A 15,305-nucleotide genomic window follows, 5' to 3' on the forward strand; every position below is an offset into this window, starting at 1 on the left:
TCAGCAAGTGTTAATCTGCTGGGTGATGTAACCATGGAGATCCACCCTTCCTACCCAGCCCTTTCTTCTTCAGCATCAATGATTTAGGTCAAGACATAGATGGTAGGCTTAGCTAATATGTTCCTAGAGGAGGGTTGATGCAGATAAAGTTTTAAAATAGCTCAAAGTACTGGAATCAAGGATAAAAGAAGAACATGACAAACACTAGATTCTGATCCTTCTCTATCTTGTCCCAGCTAGAGTAGCTCGAATATCATGAAGCCGCTCTAAAATTTAGGATGTTGGCCATGGAATAAAATTCAGAAACCTTTTTAATGAATGTGCACAAATGCCTCAAAGGACTTGACACCTCTCCTGATTTATATTTCAAGAACCAGCTTCCTATGGCACATGGAATAGCATGTCTTTTGCAATATAACAAATATTAATGAAGTCCAATCCAACTATAAAGATACAGTGCACATATGCTAGAAATTTAAATAGTTCCAGATAGTTCTATGCATTCAGGTACCCCATTTCTAAGCTGTGTGTTCAGGTCCAGGTAAAGTAGGAATCAGATTTTTCCTCAAATTTAATCCTCCTGGCAGCCAAAGAATGTGTTAGAAACTATGGAGATTACTGTCTATTTTCAGAGCATTTTTAATTTTAGCTCCTCTTTCTCTGAATCCTATATATCAAAAGGAGAGATCTAGCTGTTCTTATTGAGAAGTATCCTTTCTTTTAAAAAACAACTTCCTTTATTTTCATTTTAAAAATACACGTTTATTGTAAAAACATTTGGAAAACACAGAGCATAAAAGCAGCCATAATGTCTCCCTACGACCTCCTCCGCCTACTGCCTAGTCTCTCCCTACTACCCCTTTCCCTACGAAATAGACAATTTGATGGGTTTCCTTCCTTTCCTTGTTCTATTTATTTATGTCATTTGATCTAGTTCAGAGTGTGGAGAGAGAGCCTTCTCCTTAGGGATTTACTGTAAAGGTCAATGGATTCAGCTAAGTAACAAGAAGACAACCACACTTTACATTTGTATAACTGTTTTAATTTATCCAAGTATATTGACATCCATCATCACATATGGTATCACATCAGATAGACTAGACCATTTATCAAGAAACTAAGGTCAGAGAGAAGAGGGGGGTCTTGCCCCACATCACATGGCTGGGAAGGGTCAGAGCCAGAATTTGAGGTCTCTAGATTTCTTATCTAGAGATTTTCCCCTACAATAATTTCCATTGTCTTTTCCAGTTAAAGTCTATATAACTATGTATGGAAATTCCGTTTGAGAGCTAGGACTTTTACTTCTTGTGGTTAATTTTTGTGCCATAAAACACATTTGTATTTAATGTGTCTTCTGAGCAGCCAGCCTGGGAACCTTGCCACCGTCATCTCACAGCAGCAGTTGGCTCACCGTGCGCCAGTTTCCTCTGTCGCCTGAGCAGCTGGGCTCGGTCCCTGGCAGCAAAGCTGCCTGTTGGGCTCTTGTCAAAAGAAGAAGCTTGCCTCCCAGCGTCTCTCCTAGTACCTGCCTCAGCTACCGTGTGCATATTCGTAGCTGTGCCTGTAACTAAACTAGTCAGCTCTTGCTGGAAGTGTGGACATTTCGACAGAGAGCTTTCTATGTAAGTGATGCCTTGACCATCTGGCTCTCACCTTCCTGTCTGGCCCTTTGCCAAATTTCTTTACCACAAAGAGCAGTTCCATATTTGCTAAGGCTTCTAGTTTCTACTTTTTCAGTTTCCTTTTTTTCAATTTCGGTTTTTAGCCACTTACCTATGTCGTCTTTCCCCCTCCTGATTCCAATATTTTATGTAAGTCTGTTAAATAAGGCAGACTCAACAATTGGATGACATCTATGATTTTGTGGAAGGGATGTTTCAATGAGATTTTGAGCTTAATATCCCAAATGAGATAGGGGTTAAAAAGGAAAAAAGAGGCAGGAGTTGGGGGAAGGAGACCATGTAAAGAGAAATCGGGTGAGGGAGACCATGGGAAACTCAGGAATTTCTGAATGGGGCACTTCAGTAAAAAATAAATAAATAAAATGTTTCTATGAGATTGACTTTTCATATGAATTATGGGTATTGTGAAAATTATCATATCTGATTACTGACTTTTGACATATGTTTCTCTAGCAATCTGAAACTGACACTTCCTCAGGAAATGCTTGTCAGTTTTATTTTTTAATGTCAAAGACCATCTTCAAAGTAAAAATGTATTTTCACACAGAATTCTTATCGATTTTCCTGAAAAAAAAAATGCGGTCCAACTATTCCTTGGACAATCAGAGCCAGCCAATTGCATTAATTATCATTCTTTATTCACTACAAGCCCTCTGGCAATTCTGTTTGGAACTGTTTATGCCAAGGTTCTAATACCATTTGTGTCTGGATTTTGTTTTGTTTGAAACCAGTGAAGAGTTTACGTAACTGTTAGAAAAAAAGCAGGGCCAGCGCTGGGATGTGAGTGGGTTTGCTAGTGAACCAGTTGAGGTGCCCCACATGCTTGCTTCAACTGCCTTCTTGTCTGGGCTCTGAGCTCATCACTCTCAGCGTGGTGTCCATCACCCCTGGACAGAGCTGCCCCTGAATCTTTAACCAGCATCCCTCTCTCTACAAATCCCACTCAGACTGCTGCTTAGAAAAGCATGATCAAAGCCACATTTGGTGCCTATGGTGAGCCAGCTAGTCACTCATCCTAGACCATCACAGACACTACCCACCTCAGCACAGTCAGATGCACAGCTCAAGGGCCAAGCAATCAAACCAATCTTTTTGCTTCCAAGCAGCTGACAGTTTTTGATTGAACTCAGTGGTGCTTTAGTTTAATTTGGTCAAGAACAAACTCGAATGGTTTCATAATTGAACTTCCCAACTAGGTTTCTGTTGATCATCCCTAGATACCTCATCTCATAATAGTGAAAGGCCAAAAAAAAAAGAAAATTACGTTATCTTTTGGTGCCAACTGGTTTCAATATAATTGCATCAAATCCCCACTCATCTTATTTCCCTTAACTAATGGCCTCAAATTTGTTGTTTAATTTCATACCTGTTCTCCCAGTGGGAGAGTCACCTCTTCTGTAGGTGGAGGAAAACACGGGTTCCAAAGAAGCCCTGCTTATTCACAAACTGAAATCCGTGATGTCTTACCTGAGCTCGTTTTCAACCCTGAATCCTTTCCTTCGAGCCAGCTCCATGAGGAAGGTTCTGCGGGTGGTTCCCATTTTCTTCTCCAAAATGAAGAGGACCAAATCTCCAAACTTGATGTCATAAGAAGGGGAGGCCATTGAGGCACCCAGCTGCCTGGGTCTCTTCTTCCGAGGGCCTGAGGGGGCCACGTGCAGCGGATCCATGGGAAGAGACTGCTGCTGCCTTTGGCTGTGCCAACAAGTGGTGTCTCCAGAAGTGAGGGAGAGCCTGCCCCTCCTTCATAAGGAGCCCTGATGTCATCTCACCATCTCACTGGGCTCTGCCCTGTTCATGACTTCCTGCTGAAGATCCATGGGGAATTGCTACCTCTGTTCATTTGTCCAGTACAGAGATGATAATGGAAATGGTAAATTAACTTTAGGGTGCCTATGCATAATCTCATCAGATCCTCAGAATAACCTTTTGAGGAAGGTAGGGAAGCATCATTTTCCCCATGTTATTAATTAATTAATTAATTAATCTATTTACTTATTATAAATTTCTTGAGACCCCTCTTGTCTTTATTTATTTATTTCTTTTAACATCTTTATTGGAGTATAATTGCTTTACAATGGTGTGTTAGTTTCTGCTTTACAACAAAGTGAATCAGCTATACATATACATATGTCCCCATAACTCTTCCCTCTTGCGTCTCCCTCCCTCCCTCCCTCCCTATCCCACCCCTCTAGGTGGTCACAAAGCACCAAGCTGATCTCCCTGTGCTATGCGGCTGCTTCCCACTAGATATCTATTTTACGTTTGGTCGTGTATATATGTCCATGCCACTCTCTCACTTTGTCCCAGCTTACCCTTCCCCCTCCCCATATCCTCAAGTCCCATTCTCTAGTAGGTCTGTATCTTTATTCCCGTCTTGCCCCTAGGTTCTTCATGATCATTTTTTTTTTTAGATTCCATATATATGTGTTAGCATACAGTATTTGTTTTTCTCTTTCTGACTTACTTCACTCTATGACAGACTCTAGGTCCATCCACCTCACTACAAATAACTCAATTTCGTTTCTTTTTATGGCTGAGTAATAGTCCATTGTATATATGTGCCACATCTTCTTTATCCATTCATCTCTCGATGGACACTTAGGTTGCTTCCATGTCCTGGCTATTGTAAATAGAGCTGCAATGAACATTTTGGTACATGACTCTTTTTGAATTATGGTCTTCTCAGAGTATATGCCCAGTAGTGGGATTGCTGGGTCATATGGTAATTCTATTTGTAGTTTTTTAAGGAACCTCCATACTGTTCTCCTTAGTGGCTATAACAATTTACATTCTCACCAACAGTGCAAGAGGGTTCCCTTTTCTACTTGTCCTTATTTTTGATGATTTTTTAACCTCCCAAGTAGCTTGCATTCTCTTCCCCTCATAGGTTGGCACTGCAATACATTGGATTTCTGTAGTTAGCATGGGTGTTATTCATCGTGTATGGTTGTTTTGATTTTACATAAATGGCACTGTTATACTTCTCATCCTGCTGGTCACCTTTTTATTTTTCACTCAGAACTGTGTTTTCGGATCCTTTCACATTACTCTGTGTTCTAATCTGTTGCCTCTAATTGCTCCATCGGAATTTCATGGTGGGCATTTTAACTATGCTGGTGCATTTTATAAGTTAGGAAACAAAGGCTCAATGTACTCAAGATCACAGAATAAGGGGCAGAATCAGATCTTGATTTAGGTCTTTGGGTTTCAAATGCTAAATATCTCAGCTTTTCAGTAGACTAATGTTGTCTGTTCAGGAGACTAAGTAGTCTGTTATATAAGCCTAAAATTAATCTTTTGGGATGGGATGGGATGATCTTTAGGTGAGAATTACTGCCATAAAGAGACATTTTCATAACCTTATGTGTAAAATAAATTTCGTGTCTTTCATCAATACACTTTACTAATCTCATTTCTGGAGCATCTACTCTGTGGCCATGGCAAGCACCTAAAAGCCTTAGCTGACTGAATCCTCACACCACTGTCTGGTAGGTACTAGCATCCCCACTGGGTTTAACAACTTTCTCAAGGTCACAGAACTAGTCAATGGTCACAAGTAGGAAATGACTGAATTTAATCTGAGTATGAAACCTGTGCTCTTAACTGCAAAGAAGCCTTCCTCTACATGTGTCTTCCCCAATAACAAATTTGAGCTCTGCTCATCCATTCTGCCTTATTTGAGACTGTTGCTACCTTCAAAAGTACATGAACTCCTCACCACAATACCAGGGAAAAGTGATATGACAGCTGCCTTCAAGCCTTTGCAAAGCTATCTGTGTTGATTAAGAAAGATCAAAAATCTTCAGATGGAACTTATAGAGTAATACATTTTTTTTTGGCCCCAGCCGGCAGCTTGCAGGATCCTAGTTCCTGGACCAGGGATCGAACCCACGCCCCCTTCAGTGGAAGCACAGAGTCCTAACCACTGCCTCCAGGGAATTTCCAGAGTAATAGATTTTAACTCTCTGAGAGTAAGAACTTTTTATTAACTAGGGTTCTCTAAAAATAGAGAGGCCACATTGCATAGTGGGATATTACAGGTCATGAAAAATTGTTCAAATAGAGTCCAAACAACTGTTTGTTGAAATGTTACAGAAGGGATTTAAACATCTGGTAAGACCTTTACTGCAGTTCTACCGTTCCAGTGTGCTGTGATTGCTTGCCAAAGATCAAAATCTGGGATGAGAGTCCACTGTGGTCTTCACTGGTAGGCTTTTGGTTACTGAAGTGCTGAATGTTTCACGTGAGAATGCAGTCTTAACTACCAAGTGGCCCCGTGGCCTGGAGTAGGGGAAAGATTCTGGCAAGAATCTGGGATTGTCGTGTTCACCTCCAGGGTATGGCCAGAGGAAGAACCAGTATGTCACCTAAGTGGTAAAAGGGATGGAGAAGTACAGAGACATGGCTGAGAGCTCAGGCTCTGACATCGGGCTGCCTGTACAAATCTCATCATCTCCATTGCTTTGGAACTGTGACCTTGAGCATGGTGCTTCACTTCTCTAAACCTCAGATTTCCCCATCTGTAAAATGAGGATTGACTGAGGTAACCCACAGCAACTCCTGAGTGGAGTGTATGGCACAGAGGAAGCACTTTAAATAAATGTCAGTTGGTAGTGATTTCGTGTTTTGTTTTTAGAGAAGTCCCACTTTGATCTGAAATCAATTCTATATGATTTATAAAGCTATTAAATCGTTGAAATATTATGCTAACCAATGTCTTATTTAATTTGCTTTGAATCATTTGTATTGGAAAGATTACTATCAAAAATTAAAAATGTGATGATGCCTGTCTGGTTATTAGGTTATTGTCTCTCAATCAAGAAATCTCTCTTTCTATGATCTACTCTATGCCTTTGGGGCTAGGACCGTGCAAACTCCATCTCTCATGTCATCTGGCTCCGTGTTGGGCCCTGCCGATAGGGTGGCGCTAGAGAGAGAGAGAGACTGCAAGCCTGGAGAGGGGAGGACTTGACCCTTTTGATTTGCTTGCTGATACTTTCAGGGTCTTCTCAGTAATGGTTCTTCTCTCTGGCATCTCCAGCTTTTGTTTTTTTAACCTTTCTCCCCCTTTTTTGGCACAGTCTCAGCTCTGCAGGGATCTTCCTATGAACTCCTACAGCAACACCAGCAGCAGGCAGCACCCTTTCCTCAGAGATCTGGTTTCCAGCTCCATGGGGACTGCCTGCTCCAAACTTTCAGATTTCAACAATGCCTGCTCTGTCCCTTTGTTCCTGCAGCCCTTGGGGTGGGACATGCTTCCTACAGTTACTCTCTCTGAGATATCTCAGTGTTCTCATTTTTCTTTGTAGCCCTCCGATGCCTGCTAAACCAATCTCCTATATTAAATTCTCTTTGTTGAAAGATCTAGTGTGCTTTCCTATTTCCTAACTGGACCCTGACTGACAAATACATTGTCCAGTGAAAGTGAGGGTGTAGGAAATGGAGAATCACCTACACTGCTGAAGGCATACTTATTCTAAGGGGAAATTTGTCTCAGAAATGATACTCATATGACTGCTGGTCATAGCCCATTGGTCAGGATTAGCCACATAGTCCACCTAACTACAGCAGGGCTTGGAAATGCAGGGGAGCACATGGGATTTAGGGGGAGTGTTCCTGTTTCTGCCATGCCTAGGATCAAGCTAAGTGCTGACAGATGGTTGTGAAGACTCCCAGTCAAGGGGACATTACTGCACCTGAACCAAGCCTGGGGAAGAGATTAGGGAGGGCCAGAGCCCTACACCTCCTAGAGGAGAGGCTTCAAGAGGGGGACCACACTGTACAGTGGTCAGGCCATTCTGGGCGCTTGCCAGAATTCCAAGCTGTGGGTATGGTCCTGGGGACAAGAAGATGTGACCCCCCTGAAATAACTTCATACCAATTGTTCCCTCTTTCAAGCATCATATAGAGGTGAAAGTACTTTATAAAGCACTAAAGTACTTAGGGCTATCCTAAGTTTGGGTCAGGTGCCGTCTGTGCTCCCACAGTCTTCTGTGTCTCCTTGCCCATAAGAGCACATGCTATTCTGTGCTGTAATACACTAATCCCTTGTGTGTACCTTCTATTGGACCGTAAGTCCTGTTGGGACAGGAATCATGTAGGGCATGTTAACATCTGAATCCCCAGCACCTAACACACCTCCTCGTACAGTAGGCACCAGTAAAAGTAGAATAAACTAGAAATCAAATCTAACTTGGTGTTTTTGTTAAGCTTTTATGCTGTTTGGATAACTATGATGTGAATCTTCTGCCATGTCTGCCTTTCTCCATGCTACAAGTTCCCACCTAAATGTCTCTTCAATGTGAGCAAGTATAACACAGTAATAAAGGAGCCAGACTACCTGAATTCAACACCCAGACATTTATGAGCTGTGTGACCTTGGGTAAGTTATCAAACCTGTCTGTGCCTCAATTCTCTCATCTGTGCAATGGAGGTTATAATTATTTCTATGTTATAGGTGGTTATAAGGACTAAATAATTACCTCAAAGAGTCCCGGCAGGCAGCAAGTGCTAAAAAGTGTTCATTGTCATTATAATAGCTCATCTTTCTTGCCCCCTTCCCTCCCCTGTCCCTTGTGGTGTTCCCACACAATTGAGAGGTATTTCTGTCAGTGTACTTCTCACTGGACTTTTGATTTCCCTAGACTCTTCCAAAAGTGGTGTCAGGCCCACTCAAGAACAGACCGAGGATCTCAATGAGACTGGAAGGGTGTCCTGCCATGATTCCCAAAATGGGTGCTGGGTGACACCATTCTCATGAAGTGTTCCATGCAAAACAGAAAGTTCTGTGTATTAAGGGAAGCCAGAAAAGCTTTATGTGTGTTAGACTATTCGGGGAGCCTTGCAGTAAAGAAACCTGTTTATTTTAGGTTAGCCCAATGTATTCCCAACTTGCTTGTATTTTTGGTTGGTTTGTTTCCTAGATCACCTTGTTGAACACCACAGGTGTTGGCAGCTGCATACACACTCAGCCTGGGGTCTTGGAGTTAGGCCTGGTAACCACCTGCCACTCACCAGGTGTGTGGTCTTGGGCAAGTCACTTAACCTGTGGGCTTTTCGGCTTCCGATTTGTAAAACGGCAATCATAGTGCCGACTTCATTGCATTGTAAGTGATGAACAAGATAACATGAACATAGCCACCTGGCCCACTGTGGGTTCGTGGTCCCTAATCTACCCTCCCCTTTGTACTGCCACTCCCATGTGCTGGAGACACAACCAGTGGTCCTGGCTTGGGTAGGTGATGGCAGCTATGAGGAAACAGAGAGCACACCTGGCCATTGGCTGCCACTCTCCGGCTCCTATGCAGTTGCTGTTCTCCTTCATTTAATCTTGATTTGTTTTTCCATCTGGGATAATACTTGGTATCCATATGATTGATCTTACAGACCTTTATTGAGTATGAGTATCTGGGGCAGGAGAGAAGGGAGAGGGTTGCAGGTTCTCCCTGGGTTGGGTGGGGAAGTGGGCTTCTTCCCGTCAAAAGAAGAAAAAAAAACCAAAACGTTATTTTTGTCCTGAGAAGTCTTGTTGTTGTTCCGTTTCTGTGCATTAGAAGAAGTCAGTTTGAGAGAGAAAACTTCTGCTTCCGGTAGTTTTATTTTCTTTTATATCAAAAATCTTGTATCATCTACTCACTTCAAGCTGTCGACCTGGGAACTCTGCCATCCTCAAATGTGCGGGCAGGGCTTTGTTTTGGTTTGGTTTCTCACCAAGCACCAGCTTCCTCCGCTGCCTGGACAGCTGTGTTTGGTTCTCAGCAGCAAGTGTTTTTTGGAGCTTTGAACTGCCTCCTCAGGAAAATTCCTGGGGTTTCCTGAATGACAAAAATCTTGGAAAATTTGCTTCTTGCCACTGAAAATCAATCTGTAGCTCTGTATCCTTGATGCCAATAAATACAAGAAAATTCTATATTTTAGTTATAACTTGAGGTTTCCCCTTCATCCACAAGGTGAGGAATGATGGCAAGAACAAGGGAATTGATGGAAACAACAGCTTATTTGTGACTTCTAGTCTTCATTCAAAAATATTTATTAAACTCTATGAACCTATCTATGAAACAGAAACAGAATCACTGACATAGAGAACAGACTGGTGGTTTCCAAAGGGGGGTAGGGTTGGAGGAGGGATGGGGTGGGAGATTGGGGTTAGCAGGTGTAAGCTATTATATATAGAATAGATACACAACAGGTCCTACTGTATAGCACAGGGAACCATATTCAATATCCTGTGATAAACCATAATGGAAAAGAATATTTTAAAAAAGTATATATGTGTATAACTGAATCACTTTGCTGTACAGCAGAAATTAACACAACATTGGAAATCAACTATACTTTGATAAAAAAAAATATTTATTGAACTCCAGCTGCGGACAAAATAGTGGGTGAAAGCATGGGTGTCAAGCATGGAGGTAAGAAAGTACAGGTATTTGCCTTGAAGAAGAGTTTGAATAGGAGAGTTGGGATTTTATTTGCAGAGAATTGGGAGCTGTTGAAGGTGTTTGAGCAAAGGCACAATGTGATGAAATGGAGCCTCAAGAAAACCAACCAGGCAGTAATGAATGGGATGAATCGGAAAGGTAGAGAAGGGAAGAAATTAGGAGACCGTTGGATTAATCTAGGCATGAGGTAATCAAAGACTGATCTGGGACGGCAGGAGAGAACCTGAACTGAGTCTAAAGTGACAGAGGCAGGCCCTGGTGACTGTGCTGTTGGCCGTAGGTTGGGTGGACGGGGTTAGCAGTGGCTGCTGGATCCCTGGGGTAAGTCCTCCAGTGCTGCCAGAACCAGGGGATTTCCTAATCTTTATCTCTGGTTCATTCCTCTCCCTTGAATGCCTAGCCCATATAGTCTCCTCTTATGGGTCTTACTCAAAATGTCTGAAACAGAACTTCTATCCTCACTCCCCAAACTTCTCCTTCACCTCTGTCCCCAGATCCTTTTAATTCTCTCCTCACTTGATAGTGTTTCTGAAGTAACCAGTAACACCTCTATCCCCTCTGGATTGCAAACCAGAAATAAACACAGGAATCAGATAGGTGGCCAGGAGTGTGTGAATGTTTAACAATCCGCTCTCAAAGTTCTAGAACATTTCACCTTTGGATCTTGTTAGCTGGCACTAGCCAGCTCTGATACACCACTGTGATCTGAGTCACTAGATCAGCTTTGTTTCTAGTAAACTGGAGAATCCGACTTGATTTTTTAGCTCCTAGCTTCAGGACACCTATGATTTAAATGAGAAGTTGATGGCAGAATCGTATGATGATGGCATAGCAGTCGTGGTCATCTGTAAAGATGTTAGTCTCTGTGACGTGCGTTAACCTTCAACCTCACACTCACTCTTCAGAGCACCCTAGAGGATGTTTAAGTTGCCCCTCTTACAATCTCTTGCTGGAGGAATTCAGAGGAGAGAGGGGAGGGGAGAGGCAGAGAATTTGCTCACAGAGGAGGGGGCCTGTCCAGGGCCGGGAGGGCTGCACCAGCTCTCGGAGAGTGCTGAAAGCCTGAGTAGGCATTGAGAAGCCATGGAGAGCTTCCGAGCAGAGAGTGGCGTGAGGAAGTCAGCCTAGCAGTGATGCCGCAGTAGTCTAGAAAGGGGACACCTCAGAGACGTGGAGACGGAGAGGAGAGAGCTGATGGAGGCCTAAACTGGGGTTATTCATTAATTCATTCATTCACAAATATTTATTGTGCGATTACTATACTACAGGCGCTATCCTACACAATAAGAATACAGAGTGAATAAAACAGACTATCCTGGCCCTCATGGAATTTACATTCTATCACGGAGTGGGGTGGGGGGGAACCAATAAATACAACTAATAAATGAATTAGAGTTGGCCAGACGGTGATAAGTGCTATGGAAAGAATAAAGATGTTAAGGTGGAGGTGAGGGGGGCAATTTAAATGAAGAGGATCAGGGCTTCCCTGGTGGCGCAATGGTTGAGAGTCCGCCTGCCAATGCAGGGGACACGGGTTTGTGCCCCGGTCTGGGAAGATCCCACATGCCGCGGAGCGGCTGGGCCCGTGAGCCATGGCCGCTGAGCCTGCGCGTCTGGAACCTGTGCTCCGCAATGGGAGAGGCCACAACAGTGAGAGGCCCGCGTACCAAAAAAAAAAAAAAAAAAAAATGGTCAGAAGGCCTCACTGAGGAGGTGACATTTGGGCAAAGACTTGAAAGAAGCTAATGGCAGTAGGAATGGAGACTTGGGATAAATGTGACAGACCAAGGAGGCGAATCCGAAAGAAACAATTTTATAAAGATAGAATCTCACAGTCATTTAGACAGTGTTTTGGAAAACAATAGGATCATAGCCAAAATTGTAAAATAGATAATTAAACCAAATTTGGAATGTGTTTGACCTTTACGGTTTGAAAAGAGCCAGCTGAGTTTTCAATTATTCTTTACTAGATTTTATGGGGCAAATGTTACATTGCAGTAGTATTTGTAACTCTAGGGGTCTGAGATGGTCTTAGGTCAGAGTGAAATGAATAGCAAACCGAGCCTGGTGATAATAATATGCTTCAAATTCCCTGATTGCTCCTAGTTCCTTAGGAATGGGCCTTTCCGCCTCCTCCTGCTATGAACATTTATCACCAAGGTCACCGATCCCCCCTGCAGTGGATGCTGTGGTGTACTGCCTAGAGCCCCCCTTCAGGACCCAGGCACCCATTTCCTCTGCTGCTGGGAGTGTTGCCAGCTGATGGCTCACTGCCAAAGGGAGCCACCTGGCCTGAGGTCAGGACCGTCCCTGGGGACAGCTGCATCTAATTCCTGGTCGGGGAGGTTTATGCAGGTGAGGCCATCTTGTTTCAAGGGGTGACAACTCTGAAGGAGTCCCCAGCTCCAGAGCGTCCTGTGGGATTGACTGAAGCCTGTGTTGTGACTGTGTTGTGGATCACTGTTGCCTCTGCCTAGTCCACTCCCTTCACTCCCTCACAGATGTTGATCCCAAGAGCATCCTCAATAGACTTCCTGCATACAAATCCCCATTTCAGGGCCAGCTTCCTGGGAACTCACACTAAGAACACCCCTTTGTTACTTATCTTTTTTTTTTTTTTTTTTTGCGGTACGCGGGCCTCTCACTGTTGGGGCCTCTCACTGTTGTGGCCTCTCCCGTTGCGGAGCACAGGCTCCGGACGCGCAGGCTCAGCGGCCATGGCTCACAGGCCCAGCCGCTCTGCGGCATGTGGAATCTTCCCGGACCGGGGCACGAACCCGTGTCCCCTGCATCAGCAGGCGGACTCTCAACCACTGCGCCACCAGGGAAGCCCACTTATCCTATATTTATTGCCTACTGATCCTAACATACCTTTCTTTATGTAGAGAAGCATGACTTGTCCTACGCAGGTCAAAACCTCCTTTTTTATATTTTAAACATCTTTATTGGAGTACAATTGCTTTACAATGGTGTGTTAGTTTCTGCTTTATAACAAAGTGAATCAGATATATGTATACCTATATCCCCATATCTCCTCCCTCTTGCGTCTCCCTCCCACCCTCCCTATCCCACCCCTCTAGGTGGTCACGAAGCACTGAGCTGATCTCCCTGTGCTATGCGGCTGCTTCCCACTAGCTATCGATTTTACATTTAGTAGTGTATATATGTCCATGCCACTCTCTCACTTCGTCCCAGCTTACCCTTCCCCATCCCTGTGTCCTCAAGTCCATTCTCTAGTAGGTCTGTATCTTTATTCCCGTTCTGCCCCTAGGTTCTTCATAACTTTTTTTTTAGATTCCAAATATATGTGTTAGCATATGATATTTATTTTTCTCTTTCTGACATACTTCACTCTGTATGACAGACTCTAGGTCCATCCACCTCACTACAAATAATTCAATTTCGTTTCTTTTTATGGCTGAGTAATAGTCCATTGTATATATATATGCCACATCTTCTTTATCCATTCATCTGTCAATGGACTTATGTTGCTTCCATGTCCTGATGATTGTACATGGAGCTGCAGTGAACATTGTGGTACATGACACTTTTCGAATTATTGTTTTCTCAGGGTATATGCCCAGTAGTGGGATTGCTGGGTCGTATGGTAGTTCTATTTTTAATTTTTTAAGGAACCTCCATACTGTTCTCCATAGTGGTTGTATCAATTTACATTCCCACCAACAGTGCAAGAGTGTTCCCTTTTCTCCATACCATCTCTAGCATTTATTGTTTGTAGATTTTTTGATGATGGCCATTCTGACCTGTGTGAGGTGATACCCCACTGTAGTTTTGATTTGCATTTCTCTAATGATTAGTGATGTTGAGCATCCTTTCATGTATTTGTTGGCAATCTGTCAACTTTGGAGAAATGTCTATTTAGGTCTTCTGCCCATTTTGGATTGGGTTGCTTGTTCTTTTGATACTGAGCTGCATGAGCTGCTTGTAAATTTTAATCCTTTGTCAGTTGCTTCATTTGCAAATATTTTCTCCCACTCTGAGGATTGTCTTTTTGTCTTGTTTATGGTTTCCTTTGCTGTGCAAACCTTTTAAGTTTCATTAGGTCCCATTTGTTTGTTGTTGTTTTTATTTCCATTTCTCTAGGAGGTGAGTCAAAAAGGATCTTGCCGTGATTTATGTCATAGATTGTTCTCCCTATGTTTTCCTCTAAGAGTTTTAGTGTCTGGCCTTACATTTAGGTCTTTAATCCATTTTGAGTTTATTTTTGTGTGTGGTGTTAGGGAGTGTTCTAATTTCATTCTTCTACATGTAGCTGTCCAGTTTTCCCAGCACCACTTATTGAAGAGACTGTCTTTTCTCTATGGTATATTCTTGCCTCCTTTATCAAAAATAATTTGACCATATGTGCGTGGGTTTATCTCTGGGCTTTCTATCCTGTTCCATTGATCTATATTTCTGTTTTTGTGTCAGTACCATACTGTCTTGATTACTGTAGCTTTGCAGTATAGTCTGAAGTCTAGGAGCCTGATTCCTCCAGCTCCATTTTTCTTTCTCAAGAGTGCTTTGGCTATTTGGGGTCTTTTGTGTTTCCATACAAATTGTGAAATTTTTTGTTCTAGTTCTGTGAATAATACCACTGGTAGTTTGATAGAGATTGCATTGAATCTGTAGATTGCTTTGGCTAGTATAGTCATTTTCACAATGTTCATTCTTCCAATCCAAGATCATGGTATATCTCTCCATCTGTTTGTATCATCTTTAATTTCTTTCATCAGTGTCTTATAGTTTTCTGCATATAGGCCTTTTGTCTCCTTAGGTAGGTTTATTCCTAGGTATTTTATTCTTTTTGTTGCAACAGTAAATGGGAGTGTTTCCTTAATTTCTCTTTCAGATTTTTCATCATTATTGTATAGGAATGCAAGAGATTTCTGTGCATTAATTTTGTATCCTGCTACTTACCAGAGTCATTGATTAGCTCTAGTAGTTTTCTGCTAGCATCTTTAGGATTCTCTATGTATAGTAAAATGTCATCTGCAAAGAGTGACAGCTTTACTTCTTCTTTTCTGATTTGGATTCCTTTAATTTCTTTTTCTTCTCTGATTGCTGTGCTTAAAATTTCCAAAACTATGTTGAATAATAGTGGTGAGAGTGGACTACCTTGTCTTGTTCCTGATCTTAGAAGAAATGGTTTCAGTTTTTCACCATTGAGAACAATGTT

The 15,305-nt window shown here is 42.5% G+C and overlaps 1 protein-coding gene across 1 annotated transcript in view; it reads right to left on the reverse strand.

Annotated features, from left to right (window-relative positions):
- The window catches only part of DNTT (DNA nucleotidylexotransferase), a 34,417-nt gene extending 31,047 nt beyond the window's left edge, over nt 1-3,370 (reverse strand). Inside the window, exon 1 of the mRNA XM_067708880.1 lies at nt 3,150-3,370. Coding sequence (XP_067564981.1) covers nt 3,150-3,352 — 203 coding nt within the window. The 5' untranslated portion in view covers nt 3,353-3,370. The remainder of the gene's footprint in view (nt 1-3,149) is intronic.
- Nucleotides 3,371-15,305: the final 11,935 nt, after the last annotated feature.

Source organism: Pseudorca crassidens, chromosome 16 (assembly GCF_039906515.1).
Source record: "Pseudorca crassidens isolate mPseCra1 chromosome 16, mPseCra1.hap1, whole genome shotgun sequence".
NCBI classification, from domain to species: domain Eukaryota; kingdom Metazoa; phylum Chordata; class Mammalia; order Artiodactyla; family Delphinidae; genus Pseudorca; species Pseudorca crassidens.